The sequence below is a fragment of the Penicillium cinerascens genome (genome assembly GCF_028974065.1).
Source record: "Penicillium cinerascens strain IBT 15544 chromosome Unknown contig_16_segment0_segment0, whole genome shotgun sequence".
NCBI classification, from domain to species: domain Eukaryota; kingdom Fungi; phylum Ascomycota; class Eurotiomycetes; order Eurotiales; family Aspergillaceae; genus Penicillium; species Penicillium cinerascens.
In genome coordinates, this window is record NW_026695286.1 from 4,160,038 (window position 1) to 4,178,019 (window position 17,982).

At 48.4% G+C, this 17,982-nt stretch overlaps 10 protein-coding genes across 10 annotated transcripts; 6 read left to right on the forward strand and 4 right to left on the reverse strand.

Moving 5' to 3' along the window:
* Positions 1 to 4,260: 4,260 nt before the first annotated feature.
* Positions 4,261 to 4,730, forward strand: N7498_001570 (FAD-dependent pyridine nucleotide-disulfide oxidoreductase; the record flags this gene model as incomplete). Its single annotated transcript, XM_058448633.1, has 2 exons — positions 4,261 to 4,285; positions 4,327 to 4,730. The coding sequence occupies 2 exons, from the start codon at positions 4,261 to 4,263 to the stop codon at positions 4,728 to 4,730; spliced, it is 429 nt and encodes a 142-aa protein (XP_058314044.1).
* Positions 4,731 to 4,751: 21 nt separating this feature from the next.
* N7498_001571 (uncharacterized protein) lies at positions 4,752 to 5,386 on the forward strand (the record flags this gene model as incomplete). Its single annotated transcript, XM_058448634.1, is given in 2 exon segments — positions 4,752 to 4,943; positions 4,955 to 5,386. The coding sequence occupies 2 exon segments, from the start codon at positions 4,752 to 4,754 to the stop codon at positions 5,384 to 5,386; spliced, it is 624 nt and encodes a 207-aa protein (XP_058314045.1).
* Positions 5,387 to 5,420: 34 nt separating this feature from the next.
* N7498_001572 (FAD-dependent pyridine nucleotide-disulfide oxidoreductase) lies at positions 5,421 to 6,620 on the forward strand (the record flags this gene model as incomplete). Its single annotated transcript, XM_058448635.1, is given in 4 exon segments — positions 5,421 to 5,567; positions 5,584 to 6,195; positions 6,221 to 6,421; positions 6,501 to 6,620. The coding sequence occupies 4 exon segments, from the start codon at positions 5,421 to 5,423 to the stop codon at positions 6,618 to 6,620; spliced, it is 1,080 nt and encodes a 359-aa protein (XP_058314046.1).
* Positions 6,621 to 7,568: 948 nt separating this feature from the next.
* On the forward strand, positions 7,569 to 7,757 carry N7498_001573 (uncharacterized protein; the record flags this gene model as incomplete). Its single annotated transcript, XM_058448636.1, has 1 exon — positions 7,569 to 7,757. One exon carries the CDS (start codon positions 7,569 to 7,571, stop codon positions 7,755 to 7,757), a length of 189 nt encoding a protein of 62 aa, XP_058314047.1.
* Positions 7,758 to 8,782: 1,025 nt separating this feature from the next.
* Positions 8,783 to 8,920, reverse strand: N7498_001574 (uncharacterized protein; the record flags this gene model as incomplete). The annotated part of the gene is made up of 1 exon (XM_058448637.1): positions 8,783 to 8,920. The coding sequence occupies one exon, from the start codon at positions 8,918 to 8,920 to the stop codon at positions 8,783 to 8,785; it is 138 nt and encodes a 45-aa protein (XP_058314048.1).
* A 22-nt stretch (positions 8,921 to 8,942) lies between these two features.
* On the reverse strand, positions 8,943 to 11,211 carry N7498_001575 (DUF3405 domain-containing protein; the record flags this gene model as incomplete). Its single annotated transcript, XM_058448638.1, has 4 exons — positions 8,943 to 9,393; positions 9,480 to 10,272; positions 10,325 to 10,845; positions 10,985 to 11,211. The coding sequence occupies 4 exons, from the start codon at positions 11,209 to 11,211 to the stop codon at positions 8,943 to 8,945; spliced, it is 1,992 nt and encodes a 663-aa protein (XP_058314049.1).
* A 590-nt stretch (positions 11,212 to 11,801) lies between these two features.
* N7498_001576 (ADP-ribosylation factor) lies at positions 11,802 to 13,229 on the reverse strand. The gene is made up of 5 exons (XM_058448639.1): positions 13,006 to 13,229; positions 12,683 to 12,848; positions 12,342 to 12,586; positions 12,223 to 12,288; positions 11,802 to 12,160 (listed from the first exon to the last, which is right to left on the reverse strand). The coding sequence occupies exons 2-5, from the start codon at positions 12,792 to 12,794 to the stop codon at positions 12,068 to 12,070; spliced, it is 516 nt and encodes a 171-aa protein (XP_058314050.1). The 5' UTR covers positions 12,795 to 12,848; positions 13,006 to 13,229; the 3' UTR covers positions 11,802 to 12,067.
* A 1,935-nt stretch (positions 13,230 to 15,164) lies between these two features.
* N7498_001577 (uncharacterized protein) lies at positions 15,165 to 15,410 on the forward strand (the record flags this gene model as incomplete). Its single annotated transcript, XM_058448640.1, has 1 exon — positions 15,165 to 15,410. One exon carries the CDS (start codon positions 15,165 to 15,167, stop codon positions 15,408 to 15,410), a length of 246 nt encoding a protein of 81 aa, XP_058314051.1.
* A 128-nt stretch (positions 15,411 to 15,538) lies between these two features.
* Positions 15,539 to 17,006, forward strand: N7498_001578 (60S ribosomal uL1 domain-containing protein; the record flags this gene model as incomplete). Its single annotated transcript, XM_058448641.1, has 4 exons — positions 15,539 to 15,924; positions 16,101 to 16,230; positions 16,291 to 16,469; positions 16,550 to 17,006. 4 exons carry the CDS (start codon positions 15,539 to 15,541, stop codon positions 17,004 to 17,006), a joined length of 1,152 nt encoding a protein of 383 aa, XP_058314052.1.
* A 213-nt stretch (positions 17,007 to 17,219) lies between these two features.
* Positions 17,220 to 17,825, reverse strand: N7498_001579 (uncharacterized protein; the record flags this gene model as incomplete). Its single annotated transcript, XM_058448642.1, has 1 exon — positions 17,220 to 17,825. One exon carries the CDS (start codon positions 17,823 to 17,825, stop codon positions 17,220 to 17,222), a length of 606 nt encoding a protein of 201 aa, XP_058314053.1.
* Between the last annotated feature and the right edge of the window lie 157 nt (positions 17,826 to 17,982).

A 17,982-nucleotide genomic window follows, 5' to 3' on the forward strand; every position in this document is an offset into this window, starting at 1 on the left:
ACGCTCTATGAGCAGTTGACTTCGCGACCAAAGTCTGTCTTCGCCAAGAGCGGACAGAATTATTCCAAGGTTGAATTGCCTTTGCCCGCATGCCGCAACCCGGCAAGGCTGACCCGTGGGAAGCCCTGGCCACGATACTTCAATAAGACTTGACCCTCCCGCGCGTCCCGCGGAGTTATTTCAAGAGCTGGATCGGCGAGCCCCAATTTCAACTCTCTGTATTTAATAATCCCTTCCCCCAGGCTAATCTACAATTCTGACTCTGTCAAGCACAATTCGAGCTCCCTCTTAAGCCTCAAAATGTCCCGCACCCGGGAATCCCCCAACCAATCCCCTTCTACCTCTGATGGTCCATGGAAGGTCGACACACCCTTCGGACCTCCAGAATTTCCACGTTCATTCCCCGGTGGAATCCGACGCCTACGAAACACATTATCAAAACTGTCACCATCCGCCATGGCTGAGAAAGAAATCCTCCGCAAAAAGAATCAATATAAGATTCCCCTGACGCATAGGAATGTGGACACCTTCGTTACAAACCAAGAAATGCAACGACATAGCTCGACCCAATCAACGCACGCCAGAAATCCCGGGTGGTCGAATGGCTTGAACGTGCTTCTTGATCGGGCGAGGTGCATGTCTCCACCTTTCACCTTGGTCGACAGACTTCGACTAGGCTTTTTCTCGACCTTTCTCGAACCCCGCACGCGATCCGCGAGTTTCTCGGGGAACCGAACCTCGGTACTTTGTTATCCATGTCGTTCGTATTGCCTTCAAGGGGGAGGGGGGTAAATAGGGATCTTGGCTTGGCAAGGCATTTTGCTCCTTGGCATTTGCGCAACATGATTCAGTCAATTATGTATGCCGAGATGGGCTCGAGCGCATCGTGGAACTTTGTCTCGGCATAATTGCCGGATAGCTACATATCAAGTGAGTGTGTCAGCTGCGTTCCTATCTTTATGCATGGGGCTAATTAAGCAATAGCCGATGTTCCCGCCGTGATAGTGCGCTGTGATCGACGTATAAGTGGACCGCATGGTTGGCTTTGCAAGGCATTCTCAAATTGAGGGAATGCCAAAAGAATTTCTTTCCTAACATCCACTGATATTCTTTTAGATTAATAATATTAATAATATACTGACCTGGATTTAATACATAATAATATGGAATGGGCATATTAATGCACAGTAAGATGAAATATTGAAGGAACTGACAACACTGCGGTGGAAGCCTCAGCGTTTGGCCACAGTTGGGCCGAAACATCAGAATGACAAACCGCGATGCCGCTTTATCCGGATTTTCGCTTTTCATGCGCAGCGATTCACAAGAACAGAATCGCCTATTATTTGCTCTTCGCTCCACCAGTAGGCGACTAAGCACATCCCGTCCTCAATCACGTCGCCCATATCCATCATAGTCATGCCCGGCGAAATCAAGTTCCACTCCTTGCGTGAGGATTAGACGATTGGGATCCGGAACAGTATATGGAGGAATCAAGTTCAGTTTAAATATTGCTTTGCATAAATGAGCTGACTGTCACTGCGTTCCTTGTGGATGAAGGTGGAAAGCTAAATTGAAATAACCCCATATGCACCTATTTCGGCTCACCCAGTAAAATCACGGTTTTCACTACTTTATCTCATATCCCTTAGTTAGTTATTAACTGCATTAGTCTATAACTAAATGATAGCCTAATATGCCATAAGCTGGCATCACTCTAACACTCGATTAGTCCTAACTAAGAGAGGAACCTAACCAGGCTCTTGCTTGACGATGTCAATGACATGACGGCATCAATGTATGCTAATAAACCAAACCCTACACTATAACCAAGTTGCGATATAGACTGCTTTCTTGACCTAGAAGTCGAAGCGCCCCTGCACTGTTCAAACAGGTCCGTTGCTTTGGAAATTTGGGTGGTTTACTGAAAACTTTAACCAAATGTCTCTTCTCCCACATAATATTGCCCTATATTTATAGTAGATAATGCGACCCCTTCATTATTAGGACCTTGCGCTTATGAGATGAGAGCTATCATTAGAATGGTAGTTATTAGACCTTATAGCTTTCGCCGAAATGACTTATCTACCCAGCAAGTGCTTTCAACGTCCAAAATTTACCTCCACACTCTTACTTTTATTGCCGAGCCCTATCTCAAAACACGCTAGCCAATTTAGCCATTCCCCAGTAATTCCTGTCAGGCAGTCTGTGATTCCTTGGTAACGATCATGAGCCATCTTTATGGTTCTGTAGATTTAACTTGGAACTTGACAGAATCTCTCATGCATGGAGAACCCAAAAAAGGGAATATCCCTCGCTATAATGTAATGTATCTATAACCTTGGAACCTGATTCTTCGATTCAGCTTCAATGATTTGGCCGTTTTTTTTGGAGGGCTTCTGGGGATAAGAGATAACCCTCTCATTAATCAGTCAGAACTTTTGTATTGCCCTATTGGAAAAGGTTGATTATGATCAACAATTAACGACTAACTCGACTAGCGTTTCAATTCTGTATGCTACTTGAATCATCCATCGTAAAGTATCAGTACGTAACGGCTTCGATAAGTCCTTGCTATGAGCATTTTAAAACACTTAATACGTGCAAAGCGAATGGTGGTAAACTATCGCATGTTGCGGTTCTTGGCTTAGGGCGGTTATCCCCGCACTAAGGCCAAGAAGGTAAGCTGAGATTCTGTGGCCTATCTCAACATCTGACTCAGCTGGGACCCATGTGGTTGACTAAATAGGCATAAATATGACTCATTACTATTAATTGCTTCAGAACTTACTCTTAAATTATGGAGGTGGCTATAATGCGCTGTTCGTCACTTATCTAACGTTAGGCTTTTTTTCAGAAGGATTTTCTCATGAGTTTGTGAGTCATTCGGGCATCGGAAATAGATAAGACGGAGGTCCGCCGGAGCTTTTAAGGGTAAATAACATATATAAGCAGACATTGAGTGTGATCAGATTTTGAACTTATCCGTTGAAACTACCAACATTTAACCCAAACACAAAGCCGCTTCTAAAAATGTCTTCAGAAGTCATTGATATTGCAAGGATTTCCGGACGGTCATCTAACCTCAAATCCAAGCGAGGGTCGACCTTTTCAAAAATTGGAATATTCCAATTGGGTCAAAGATAATTGAAATCGGCTGCGGGCAAGGAGATTGCACCCTAGTGATGGCCTATCTAGTGGGAGAGCAGGGCCACGTCAACAGGAATTGATCCGGCACCCTTGGACTACGGTTCGTTTGTCAAAAAGCAAAAGCAATCACATACGGCAAGCATGGTAACAATCCAAGCAGGAGCGCCCACAACACTAGGCCAAGCACAAGACAAGCTAAAGCAGAGTGTGGTCGGTAATCGGATCACATTCCACCAGTTCAGATCTTAAAAGCTTTCTCGATTCCAGCGCCTCAGAACCACTTTATGACTATGCCGTGTTCGCGCGTTGCACCTTGCCTTATCATCCGCTGACGAAACTCGCTGATGCTGGTGGCTCTTGCGGAATAACGAACATCTCTGCATTGCAGAGTACTCAACTGATATCCAAGGGGATATTGCCGCTCTACACACCTACTGGCGGCAATTTCACAAGCGGAATTCGACTCCGGGATAACAACTTAGGCCATCCGATGATAATATCCAGTCAATCATACCCCCGCAGAAGTTTCGTGAGCTGTCGTTAGAGGAGGGTATGGGTGATTGGATAAAGAAGATCTTATCAGGATCCCCTGATGGATCAGGAGTATGCGGATGGGAGGTTGCTCGCGTCCTCGCGGTAAGTTATCGTGATCACAATCAACTAGTGGTGCTAGTCGTCAAGAGTACGCAGATGCGTTGATTGGTGCTGTTGGGAGAGCAAGAATGCACTTGGCCCGAATCCTAAGCTCAGAACTTTGCCTACGTGGCTGGCCTCGTGGGCGTGAGTCAAGCAGCTTGTAAGGATGGAGATGAGGAAAATAATTAAAGATCTCGAACGTTCTGCTTGGTTTGCAATCAGCCTCCTTTTTAGCTGTATAGGCCTTTTGCCTTGAGTCTAGTATTCATACAGATAATACATCGTTTGGCAATCTCCCTGTGTACATACAAGACTTGGAGGTGGCTTTACGCAAAACTTTTAATTCCAGAATTAAAAGGAAATACCGGCAGCGGGGTTCCAGTTTCCCGCGGCGGGGGGGAACTTGGTTGAGATCAGCCCAATAAATCCACCATCTCACCTCCAAGGGCAGCAACAGCGATAGGGAAAGACCAAATGGGACTAAAAGTCGCAATTATCGGTAAGTGACAATCTTGGAAGCTTGAAACAACCTCCACTCAGACCAGTGGTCGCAGGAGCCGGACCTTCCGGTCTTGTCACTGCAAAAACACTCTTGCACAACTTTCCTCATGGTACATTCTCTCCTATCATTTTTGATACTCGCCATGAGGTTGGTGGTCTTTGGACTCAGGGGGACCTTGGACCCTTCCATGAGGACTAATCTGAGCATGTTCACGGTCGCTTTCTCTGATCTGTCATGGGAGTCAGTAATGGGAAATTCTGGGATCCCAATGTTCCCACAAGCGAGGCAAGTAGGGCAGTACTTGGCTGCATATAGAAAGCGATACATTCCGGATGATGTGCTGAGACTCGGGCATCGGGTTTTGAAGACTGAACGAACAGCCGAGTCTGCATCTCCATGGATGATACAGTGGAGGAGAGAGGTTCGCGCCCTTTTGAGGTAAAATCTGTGAAGCATTAATAACATGAGAACAGTTCCGATGGGAGTTCTCCACATGAAGGAATCGAATCAGAAGAATTCGATATGCTCGTTGTGGCAACTGGCTATTTCGCTCAAAAACATATCCGTCGATCCCAGGATTGAAGAACTTGCACTCGCTGGTCGGGTTGTCCACAGTTCGGATCTGCAGAACAGAAAGGGATTCCTTCGCGAAAACGTACTTCTTAGCTCAAGGAAATATCGCTATTATCGGCGGAAGTATGTCTGGAGTGGAAGCTGCGTCTGCAGTGGCGCTCCACCAATCTTCATGGAAGTCTCACAACGAAGCTCAGGCTGACAAGCACGTCGTACACCATGTTCATTCGCGCCCTTTCTGGACCTTGCCGACTCATCTACCACACGAAACCTCAATCAGAAACCGTTTCCTTCTTGCCATTGGACTTGGCAATGTATGATCTTGGCCGTCGACCTCCAGGCCCAATTGAGTATGCATTGGGAGTCATATCCGAAGAGAAAGTTGCGAAAACCAATGAATATTTCAGCTCGCTACTGGGAACCGAATACAAAAAAATATGGACATATGTCAGGAAATTCAAGCCAAAGCATGAATTCTCGGCCCCCGTGGGTGGCGATAGGGAACAGCTACGCGGAGTTTGTTAGATCCGGAGCCATACAATCCACATTGGGACGCGCAATGTCTGTGGAGACGAATCAAGAAACACATCTGTCTACTATCGAGATAGCCTCGGATGGACAAACACATACCTTGGACAACATTGCAGCTGTTGTACTGGCCACAGGATTTACTCCATTCGACTCACTATCCCTTCTACCCAAGGACGTCTTAGCTGCTCTAGAATACAGCGAAGACGGATCCATTTCTGCCACTTGTGCTGGACAAGGGTGGTACAATTCGGTCTGAAATCCCAGACCTTGGCTTTGTCGGGTTCTACCGAGGTCCATATTGGGGAGTAATGGAGATGCAAGCCAGATTCCTCGGTGCGGAATGGGTCAAGAAAAACCGGCAAGTCTCGACAACAGAAGACCAGAGACAAAGCCTACGAGTCTTGAGATGTTCGGATACAAATTCCCAGCGCGGCCAGTTTCCGATGGGGGACTATGTAGGGTTGATGGAGTCATTTACCAAGGATCTGGGAATTGACCGTGCGGGGCTGTCAGAAGATGATAGTCGGTCTGGCCCAGCCATTCCTGCTCGCTATACTTATAGTCACCCATCCACTACTGCACAAGAAGACATGGACAATGAGAAAGAACGCACGCTGGGTGCGTTGAAGGCTCTGTCCGATCCAAAGCATCAAAAGCTGCAAGAAGCTGCTGCATTGGCCATCTTCCGAGCCCTGCATGGAGCCTGGATATTCTCCCGGGAATACATAACAGGAGAGAAAGAGTCTGGAACCACCACATTTTCTCCACGGTACCCATCGAGTCCGGCATATGACCGGGAATATGTTTGCGATGAACGTTTAAATTTAGACCCAAACGAAATTACTATCGTCATCTTCTACGATCCGCTCAATCTTTCGGTTGTCGGAATCTGGAGCTCAGGATGAAAACACAGAGATCGAAGTTTTGGAAAATGATACTTTGGTCGCGGTTGGTGGAAATCCCAAGCGACTGCACCTCACACCTTTCTACCTCAAAAGGGTTGATGGACAATACATCCCGGGAGAATATGTGATTCGTGCCAAGAGCTCTGGAACTTCCCTGGGGAATTGAGCGTGAAGCTAAAGATATTACTCTAAGCGAATACGAGTATATTTTCAATTTCAAAGGTGTCTCGATTGCTAGTTGGGAGCGGCTTGAGCCGACATATGACACCACGGGGGCCGAAGGCCAAGCATTTACACAAATTCGAACCATATACAAGAGATAGACTCATTTGTTGAGCAAATTAATCAGCCTTACGAATGTAGCTAATATATTACATTCTCGATTTGGAAGGTGTTAAGAGACTGGGTATGGCCCGAGTCGGGAACTCAGGTCCAGAACCTAAAACTATAACCTCAAAATAGCTAGATATAGGCAATTTGGCTTCGATAAGAATTCAATTAGCTAGTCTATTACGTCTAGATCGAGCTCCAAGAGCCGTTTTCGATCCCAAATCTCTGTTCTGATGAGCCTCGGTAGTCGAGCTATTCGCCACTCGACGTTGCATCGAATATGACAACCTTGATAATCAACGACAAACACCACCGTAAGGTCTGAATAATCTCGATCTTACTTTTGATTACATGCAGATCAATAATTATGCTACTTCGCTTATCAACTGAATATTCATCGATAAAGCAATACGTCGGAAGTTCCGTATAATCGGCTCCGAGCGAGTGGCGCTGCTCCGAACCAAGGTTACAACAACGAAAATAGATACCCGAGCGAATGAAAGCACGCAAAAAGGAGAAGCAGGAAATCTTAACCATGAGATTGATCCAATTAACGCCAATCTTCAAAGTTTTCTTCAGCCTTGGCCCAATCGGTACCAGCAGAAAAGGGCTCCGGACGGGGTACTGCAGTCCGGGGTCGAGTAGGGCCTGCGAACGGATCAACTCCGGCCCAATTACCTTGAGCCTCAACATTATTTTGGTTTGACTTCGGCCGAAACTGTATTTTGCTTCCTCGGCCCCTGAACATATCTCATCTATATAAGAATGATCCCCAGGGCTGATCTGAGATGAAAAATGGAACCAAACAAAGCCCCTCCACCATCGGAGTCATCCGTACAACAGCTCCGGGCTGCAACTATAAAGCCCTCCCCTCCCAACCCAACATTCCGATATCATATATCACCAACTCAAGCCTCACGTCAAGCCTTGAGGTCAGCACAATGGGAGCTACACCAGAACTACCCAACCTCAACCTAGACCCGGCATCTGAATACCGCGCCTGGCAAGCACTCTCAGTCTACTTCACCGTCCTCCTCAATCGTCAAATCCGTCGCCGCTGGCAACTCGAGCACGAATGCATGCAGGACAGGCCCTGTCGCTCAATGGTTCAGACCAGTCATCTTCCTTGAGCCAGTTCCACAACTACACAGACCACAGCTACCAACCGTCTGCCCGTTGACGATGGCGAACCTCAAAACCAAAGTGCATCTTCTTCGCGGGCGGGTTGAGAAGGGGAAAGAACTTGCTTCTCAGATTGAGCGGAGGATGCTGAATCCGAAAAGTCGATTTTCCCGACACATTTCTGCCATACTTGTGTTGTTGGGTGTGAGTCGGAGTCGGAGATTTTGCTTACGAAGTGTGGGCATCGGGTCTGCAGGACTTGTCTCTCTTTTGGTGTTGATGATTGTGGAGTTTATGAGTGCAGTATTTGTTTTGTGCCGACTTCCTTTGTGGCTAAGTCTCCTTTGTCGATCCCACGCCGGGCTAAGTCGGAGGAGTGGGCTCCTGTTGGGGATAAAGATGGTCAGAAGAGGGCTTCTTTTGGGACATTTCTATAGACTGATTTGTTTTGCTTCTACTTGTAATGTTTGCATGTCTGGAGTTCTGGTTTCGTTATTATTTCAGCGGCATTGCATACGATATACACCTGGGCACCTAATGGTCTTTGCATATAAGATACACCTAATAAGATCACATTATAGTATTTGATTCCTTCGTGACTCCCAGAGGGAATTAGAGCTATACAAGACATGAGTCTCAACAATAATATGTACCGAATCTTCCAGGTCTGCTGACAACATCTAGGTTGGTAATAAAGAAGAACCCGGAAGAAAAAAAAGCAAAACAGGACATCAAATGATTCATGAGCCACGGCCTGTCCAACCAGACCACCACATCAATAAACGCCTTTGCCAAACAGCAAATACCAAGGAGAGTGAGAACAGTATAACGCTGGGACCAAGACATTATACAGGAAGAATATGCAACCCTGCCAGCTGATCATCAGCTATCCAATGCACTAGGCAGATCGTAGATATGAAAGACAAAAAACAAGACGAAGGTCTACGTGGGTATATGTAGGAAAGCAACAAGAAAAGACCCCCGACATCCAAGTTTGTCAGGGTAGATGAAAAAGATGAGCCGACTGGGTCGTTCACCGATCCTCTGCATGTTCGCCATCGTCAATCACCATCTGTACATCCTTGACGGGATGTAAAAGCATGGGAGGAAGACACATGCGGCCTTCACCAGCTAATTCCTGTTGCTCACCGCCGTCATTGTCAATACGCATGCCGAGCCAGCGGCGCCAGAGGTTAGGGAGAGAATCCGGCGGAGTAGAACCAGGTTGTACCCTTGAAATTGTGTTCCCTGTCTCCAAAGACAGAGGTACGAGCACCACCCGAGGCACCGTTGCGGCCGGCGTTGAAGACAGTCTCGAGGTACTTTGTCGGCCAGCGGCGGTCGATGTAGACAGCGTGAGGTACATAGACAGCCTTGAAGCCGTGGTGCAGCGCTGTGGTCGCAGGCCACATCTCCGAGAACATGCTGTGATGGCGAAGAGCGGTTTCCTTGTGCATAGTTGTGAGGAGCTTGCGAGACAGACGGGAGGCGGTGATGATTGCAGTTCGGCGGGGAGGCATGCCATTCTCCTTGTTGTAACCGGTCACGTCATCACGAAGAAGCCAAGTCGTGCCTTCGGGGTCGTACAGTGGGTTGAAGACAATCAAATCCGCATCTTCGCCCCACACCCCATTGATACTGGATCTTTTTCCATGGTTGTGGGTGGGATGCCTTCACCTTCCACCTCGAAGATATCTGGCTCGGAGGGGCGTACCGGACCCCAGACAAACTTGTCACCCTGCTGATGTAATCCGTTCATATCACGATCCTTTTCGGTTCCATCGGGCTTAACCACGGACCACATGTTATTAGGACTGTTCGTGCCACTTTCAGTCTGTACGCGAACCATCTGGCGGAAGTCATCCCACGAGCCGTGAACTGACGGAACGTAAAAGCGAGAGTTGCGCTCCCAGAGACCCTTTCGAGGCTGCGCTCTCGCCCAGTCGCTAACCTTGTCGAAGAGATGGTACCAGTGACCAGTGTAACGAGCATCCATCTCCCAATTCCAGAAGTAGTCGTATTCCGGGTGCTGGAAGGCGAAGTACTGCAGGGGCATGTAGGTACTGCGGTAGACGCCGTGGATGGGCAGACCACGCATGAAAGTTTCCTCCAGAGCAGGGTACATCAAAGCCATCTGCGCCTCTGACCAAAGGGTTCCCATTCCTCGGAATTCCTCCGGTAGCGCATCGTGAAGCACGCGCTGGTAGGTTTCATCATCAGACCAGATCTGGAGGTCGTTGTTTTTGACATGGATGAGGAAGTGAATGGTGTACTCGCCACCAGACATCAAAGAGAGCTCCGAGATCACGGATCGCATGTACATGATATCCTCTGGGGTGTAATTGAAGTCGTGCCAGGTCCGGATGACCACAGCGGTTCTCGGTAGACGATCGGAACCGACCTTGGGCTTCGATTTGTAGGTATCCTCCGACTCCTGCACGGTCACACCAGGATTCCCCACGGGCATGGAGACGAATCGGTTCAAACGCGGCTCGGGCAGCTCGTTGAAACGATGGCGATTTGCTGCGCGACACTGCTGTTGCGCATCGGCCCAATTCACCTGTCGGAAGTCTACCGGGGGAATGTCTTCCCAAACCCGCTCCTGCACCATCGCGGTGGCCCTCTAGACCGGCGCCAATGCCTCCCTTCTTGGCCCCATATCCAAGTCCGTACGGTCCCAAACGTCCAAATCGATCAAAGCACACATCGTCGCGGATACCAAGCATGGCGTTCGAGCCCATCACCGGCTCCGGGAACCCTTTGGGAACTCCAGGGTAGCTCTGCAGAGGTGGAACTCGGACCGTACGATCCTTATCCAAGAAGCACTCGCGTTTCTCACCATATTTCTTGATGTATTCCGATGAGGCGATATTCCGGATATGGGTTAAAACCGAGCTGGACATGGAGGGCGTCATGTCCCGCTTGTTGAGTTGCTTGTCTTCCACTTTCTCTTCCATGGGATCGGGCATTCCCTCCATACCGCTGCCAGGGTATTCGGGTACATTATCTTGGCGAGAGACCAGGTTTGTAATTCCACCATTGTAGCGATTGAGGAACGGGAACCCCCTCCCAAGTGGGCGGTTTTGGCGAGACGACCTTTGGGTAGCTCAACCGCGACTTTTGACACGGAGGAGGAAATGGTGAATCGGAAGAGAGTGAGAATAAATATGATGAGCGATACAAAAAGCGTTAAGCAGAGCCATCGCATAATCCGTTGGGGGACACGAAAGCCCACAGCTGGGTGGCCGTGTCGGAGACTCCCGCCGCTTGCGGGTGGGTAAGAAGTTGAGGAGTGACCAGGGCCTTTGTCGGTATCGGACTCGGACTCAGAGTCATCGCTGCGATTGAAATGGTGAAGTTGGGGGCGGCATTAAGATGTTGTTTTTCGATGTCGGTGTCGTGTGCTCTGTATGGTGACGGTTTGCTGTAGGCCGCGGAGGATCTCCTCGCCTGGACGGTCATAGTGGCGGGCAAAGCATTAACCTGAAACCAAAAAAGATAGAGAGAACCCAAGACCAAGATGGTCTAAGCACAGATTGAATCTCCAGAAGAATAATTAGAAAGGAATTGGTATGTGCAGGTTGTTGAAAAAGGGGGTCTTGGTCTAGCACGCGATGACGATGTTCGTTTGGTGTTTGGGGGTTCGAGATCGTCGGCCAGGCAATCGGGCGCGGGCCACACCACCTAGACTAAAGAGTCTAATAATGCCCAGACTAAAAGTCTGAGAAATTTAACCGAGTAAAAAAACAGTAAGGAAATTAAACAATAGCCAGGTACAAAGCCAGGTACGAGGGGTGAAAGGGAGAAACAAATACGAACGTCAACTGCGGAAGATGGCCACAAACGTAAGTCTCGGCGCTGCCAAGCCTTCGGAACTGGGAAATGAGCGATTACGCATTAGGTGCTAAATTTGGAGAACAAACCTATTGTACTCCGTGCACGGCTTGATCATAGATCATAGATCATAGATTATATCATATCATTCTTTGCCCTATATCACTTTTTTTTCTTTACTGATACCCAATTCCAGGATTGTTTACAATAGAAAGAAACGTAAAGGAACAGCAATTTTGACGTGGCGCCAGGAATAAAAAAAAAAGAACAAATGAGGCTAATAGCATAGCGAAGAGAAATAGAGTGGAGGGAACACACAACCGGTTGAATCGTCCTTCTAATTGAAGGTTCATTCATTGTTCCCATGGCCTCGCGAAAGAACTCCATAGTCATCATCCATCATTTGCAGATTTCCCGTGGTATTTCTCTTGCCCTGCTACATACACACACACACACATACTACTCCCCTTGGTATTATACCCGCTTAATCGCGGTTGGTTTTCCGGAGAGTGTCGGCGAGCCACTCAAGACCCTCGTAGAGACCGTCACCGGTGGTGGCGCAGGTAGATTGAATGAACTAGGAATCGTCAGTAATAAGTTCGGGATGGTATTTGGTATAGAACTGGACAGGGGGCATACCCAAGCGCGGCGGGTCAGGCTCTGGAGACCAAGCTGCTGTGTGATCTCAGCGGGGCTCATGGCGTTCTAGAATCGCAATCAGTAATCAGGTCGAAAAAATCTCAGGTTCATGTCCCTACAGGCAAATCTTGCTTGTTGGCGAAAACAAGCAGCAGAGCATCCCGGAGCTCATCCTCGTTCAACATGCGCTGCAACTCCTCACGGGCCTCGACAACACGGTCGCGATCGTTGCTATCCACCACGAAGATAATACCCTGGGTGTTCTGGAAGTAGTGGCGCCACAGAGGACGAATCTTGTCCTGACCACCGACATCCCACACGGTGAACTGAATGTTCTTGTATTCGACGGTCTCAACGTTGAAGCCTGGAGCCTAGTCAGCACCTCCCTGTTTTGCGTTTTGCGAGTTTCCGGCTTATCAATTTTGCGACGAGTCGGATAGATGGACCGGGGCGAACTGACCGATGGTGGGGATGGTAGTGACGATTTCACCGAGCTTCAGCTTGTACAGGATGGTGGTCTTTCCGGCGGCGTCAAGACCGACCATCAGAATACGCATCTCCTTCTTCCCCATAGTCGATCGAACAGCTTAGAAACAGTGAGACCCATATTGGCGGTACCTCGAAACCTTGAGTGGGAATTAGTGGATGTTGTCGGAGGAAGAGTTGTAAGGAGGGGGAAGATGGGTGCGGATAGGGAAACGTGTTGTGGACGGATTGGGAATCTCAGGGGTGTGGGTTTGGCGAAAGCAATGCGGAAGGGGTGATCGACAAGGCAGTGCTTACCGGTAGAAAGGTATGGATGGGGTTTCGTAAAGTGGATAAAAGGGGAAAACAGATGAAGAAGACAAAGTGACTCCGGGAGAGAAAGAAGAGGGAAGGAGAGGGAGTTGGTGTTTTTTTGTTTGGGATTACGAGAAATACGCTGAACGGCGGCGGTGGGCGTAGTCTCGGTCACCCAAGATTCAGGAAACTACCAGACAGGTCCTCGAATTATGATCTGATCACTATAGACCAAAATCTGGTTGAGGTTTCTATAAATTCAATGTTACCTAGAAATCTAGAACCAACAGTGTGGCTTGATCTCTCTAACGCACGAAAAGAAAGGACACGGTGTCGTACGTACTGAAAATACCGGTCGGAGGCGAAAGGGGCCCCAGAACCAAGGGACCCAGATCAAAGCCCCGCTGATAGGTTGATGACTTATCGCCGCGCCCCAGTCTCGTGCCTTGCACACCTGGATTTCTGGGAAACGCCGTCCACTGGGGCAGAGCCCACTGCCGCGTCATGACATCGCGGCTCGTTTGCTATACTTCTGCAGATCGGTATAGTCTGTTCTACCTTTGAAATTGCATTTTTACAAGCAAAACCTTTCTACCACCGTCAATTGACCCTGAACCTCGCTTACCGCACATTAGGCGATAGCACGGCAATGGACTCAACCCCTTCAACCGTGCCAAGTCCCCACTGGGTCTCCGCTCTGACCAGGTAGAGATGGGCGATGGATCTGATCTATTTCAACGCCATCAATGGTATGGGCCCGTGCAGTGAAGACCTCTAGGGCTGCGGAATTAGGCCGATACGTAAACTTCCAGAGGTTCATGGCATAAAATAATCATTTTTATTCGTCATTCGTCGGAACATAAGTGATATTTGACCTGTAAGTCATACTAGGGGCATTGAGAATACTGCGAACATGACCAGATAACTCTAAAATGAACATAGAATACCTAACGCACGACCGGGGACTGAGGTCTTCTTCGATGCTGTTTGGAAAAAGAAATTCAAGCTCCAAAACCACTATGTACAAGAACGGCCGAGAGAACACTTAATTGCTCCATCTATTCCTTCCGAATCGGCTAACAATTGAGATATAAATCTGGCGCTCACAGCTGCCGAGCTATAGGTTATTTAGAGCCGCTTGTGACACCATCCATGGATAGATAAAGTTTGACCGGTCTTAACCTTAGGAAACCCGTACAACAGGCGGGATCATTTCGAGGTACAATTACATGTGTTCTTTAGGCCACCCGTTACAAGGTTCCTAAAAGCCATGCATTATGACTCAATAGTCTCCTTTCAAAACCGAGGTCTTCTGCTTGAGTCGACCTTACACGTGTCAACCTTGTCATGTCTGCTCTGTCTAAGCCATGGATGCCACCTATCTTCTTTGACCACGTACGCATCGCTTCGGTTCAAGCTGACCACAGCTGAATCTTACAATTATACAGCGGTCTGATATCTTACCCATTGATAACCTGGGAGCCTCGTGACAGGTATCGTGGTTGCGCTTTATACTTGACAGCAACCAATCAGACCCTACAGATGCGCTTGACCATATCAGGCAAAGCGTGGGTTGTTTCTCACAAAAGGGTTGAGGGCGAATATTCTCACTCCGACTTATTATGCTTCATACTTGGGTACGATTTGGACATTTAGTAACTAACGATCTGTTATCGCCTACTTGACTACATAGGGTATTACAATTAATAGACGCCATGTCCAGGTAGTGACTGCCAGTTGGGTACTAGGGACTTCGGATGGAGACTTTAGGGCCCAAGGTTGGATCCAATAATACAGTATCCAGGAGAACGCTTATATTTGAAAGTACTTTTCCAACTTGATTTTTTTTTTTGAACCTCTCAAAATTTTTTGTTACCTCTGCATGTTTCTTTATTAATGCACCTGTGTTCATTTTTCAGACTAGCCTCATTACAGACTTCATTCTGCATTGATAAGAACCTAAGACTACCAGCCACGGGCGCAGTGAGTCACCTGGACTTAGACCACGAGTAGAATTGCCCATGCATACCGAGGTTCTTGAAACTTCCCTCCAACAAGTAAATTGAGGCCATGTATAAACTAAAGAGGAGTTAAATCCCCATTGTGGACCTTTGACGCTGTGAGGAGTTCAGTCCTTGAAACCTCAAGCATCCGGCTTCACCATGACGGCCCCACACACTATAGGGGAGGCCCTCCTCATCCCCAAGACCTTTCAGTCGCAACAGAGCCTGGACGAGATAGTGGAGAGGTACAAGAACCTTCGACTGCACGGCCTTCAAGTTGACCCGAAATCGTTCAGCTCAACATATGAGGTAGAGTCCCAATTTTCCCCTGCGATATGGCGATCTCGGCTTCAGAACCCGGCGGGCCAGACATTCGTCTCAGTCGCCGATTCTGACAAACAATGATATCCACATCGATACTGTGGTATCTACAGAGCTCAGAGACTCAGATACATCGCTCCAACGGCTACTGAGAAAAGACTGGGTCGGCATTGTCACACTGCTAGGCCCAGTCCTATTTAAGTCAGACGCCGATGGAGGGACACTCACCCAAGCCATGGGATGTTTTTATTGAGGGATCGAAAACTATGATCATTCCTCAGTCTGCTCTGAACGGAGATGCCAAAAAAGAGGACATTGCTTACTTGGTTGTTGCGATGTTTGTGTTGCCCGATGAACGGCGAAAGAGGCATGCTTCTCGGTTGCTGGAAACTCTGATCCAGACTGTTCGGGAAGATGCTAGTGCTCGTGAGGTATCCAAGGCGAGCATAACAATTCAGGTTGAACCTGATAATGGTGCTGCGCAGGGACTGTATGAAAAGTTGGGGTTTGAGGTGTGGGATAAGGCGCTTCCGCTGGAAAATAAGCGTGGAGAGACAAATCACGTGGTCTCATTGGTGATGGAGATTGATCTGGCCTAGTTCAATGGCATTTGCCTACCTGCTTATCTTTGGTGCAATAGAAAATGTCATAGTTCATAAGGTTGCAGTATCTCTAGGTTGATTCTTATTCGCTGTGCTGGTCAACACGTGATTTACGAAGACCGCTGAGTCATCAGCCTCGTTTGAGGGCAAGGCTAGTCCCAATTAAGTTTAGCGCCTCCTCGTGCCCACAAGCGGAGAAATTTGCGGTAACCTTTTTCTTCTCTCTCAAGACACTTGCGCTGAGCCACACCTTAAGTATTCTTTTTGGAAGACTGTCGCCATCATGTCCAAGATCACAGTCGGTATGTTTTGGTCCAATACATCTTTACATTGACATTGAACAATCTCTAACACCCTCTCAGCCGGAGTGCGCGAGAATGTCCAGTCTCTGCTCGACTACTCGCTCAACGAGAAGAAGCGTAACTTCCTCCGAGACCGTTGAGCTTCAGATCGGCCTGAAGAACTACGACCCCCAGCGTGACAAGCGTTTCTCTGGTACCATCAAGCTGCCCGTTGTTCCCCGTCCCAACATGGCCATCTGGTGCGTTCCCCCTGCGCGTGCCACATCCCCACGAAGGCCGGTGTAAGAAAAAACTTTGAACAATGACTGACGGATTACAGTGTTATTGGTGACCAGCACGATCTCGACCGTGCTAAGCACCACGGTATTGATGCTATGTCCACCGACGACTTGAAGAAGCTCAACAAGAACAAGAAGCTCATCAAGAAGCTTGCTCGCAAGTACGATGCCTTCCTTGCTTCCGAGGCTCTGATCAAGCAGATTCCCCGTCTGCTCGGTCCCGGTCTGTCCAAGGCCGGCAAGTTCCCCACCCCCATCTCCCACAACGAGGACATGGCCAACAAGGTCAACGACGTCAAGTCCACCATCAAGTTCCAGCTTAAGAAGGTTCTGTGTCTCGGTGTTGCCGTCGGCAACGTTGGTATGGGCACCGAGGAGCTCGTTGGTAACCTCATGTTGTCCATCAACTACCTTGTCTCCCTCCTCAAGAAGGGCTGGCAGAACGTTGGAAGCCTTGTCATCAAGGCTTCCATGTCTCCCCCCAAGCGCATCTACTAGATTCTCATCACTTCACTGTGCTGAGATCTGGATGCGTCCGAGAAGTGAGGGTGTCATAGTTTAGTGACCCGAAAAATAAAATGAAGCTCACGACTTGGTCTCAATCTTTTCCAAAATACTGTAACTGCAGATGTAGAAATGTGTTGTGTGTTATGAATTGCTACATTGGACACTATAGTACATGTATATTGAACTCTTATTGCATGCCCGCCATCAACTCTGTCTTATCCAAAACCATGCCGCGCATGCCAATGAACTCGCGAAGACTCTCCCACTCTTCACCAACTTCTTCTCGCCACGCATATACGGGTCCTTAAAACCCCAAGCCACGGCAACCCTATCCATGGCCGCACGCTCTTCTTCCCGCAGCCATCGCTGTCTCAAAGGAATGCCAGACAACCAGACCACACGCTCCATCTGATCATTGGCTGTGGTGATAGCCATAATTCCGAGAGACGATGTACCACCAACATAAGCCAAGGAAGCAGCAAAGGCAATACCAGTCGCGGTGCTAGGATCCATAGTATTCTGGAAAGTGGCTGCCCATGTAGCAAGGGCATAGCATGCAGCAGGGGCCACAGCCAATCCAATCAACGGAACACTGGCCTTCTTGAAGACCTTCGCACGGTGGAAAGCAGGTGCGCAGAAGGTGTTATCAATGATAGCCAGGACCAGGGAGAGGTTCTTCTGCGCAATAGCCACGTCCAACGCCATATTGGCCAGCTCAGCGGGGACAGCACTGTTAATGCTCTTGGGTTTCGCCTTGAGGAACTTGACTGGTGAGCTACCTTCCTCTGGAACTGGTTTATTGGCGTACATGTGGAAGATCTCGGAAAGTGCTCTGCTCGCTCCAAGAGGGTCTGTGTTTTGGTGTAGCTTTCCAGGGCTTCCGGGGTGATGAACACCTTCTCGTCCTTCAGGAGATCGGTTATGATACTGGAGATCTTGTCGGCCAGTCGGGGATTCAGATTGGGTG

Bases quoted from the DNA above. Each gene is read 5' to 3' on its own strand.
- N7498_001576 (XM_058448639.1), bottom strand. From the start codon at position 12,794: ATGGGGAAGAAGGAGATGCGTATTCTGATGGTCGGTCTTGACGCCGCC. The intron at 12,587-12,682 runs GTCAGTTCGCCC...ACTAGGCTCCAG, and splicing joins CACTACCATCCCCACCATCG to GCTTCAACGTTGAGACCGTC. The intron at 12,161-12,222 runs GTATGCCCCCTG...GACGATTCCTAG, and splicing joins GCCTGACCCGCCGCGCTTGG to TTCATTCAATCTACCTGCGC.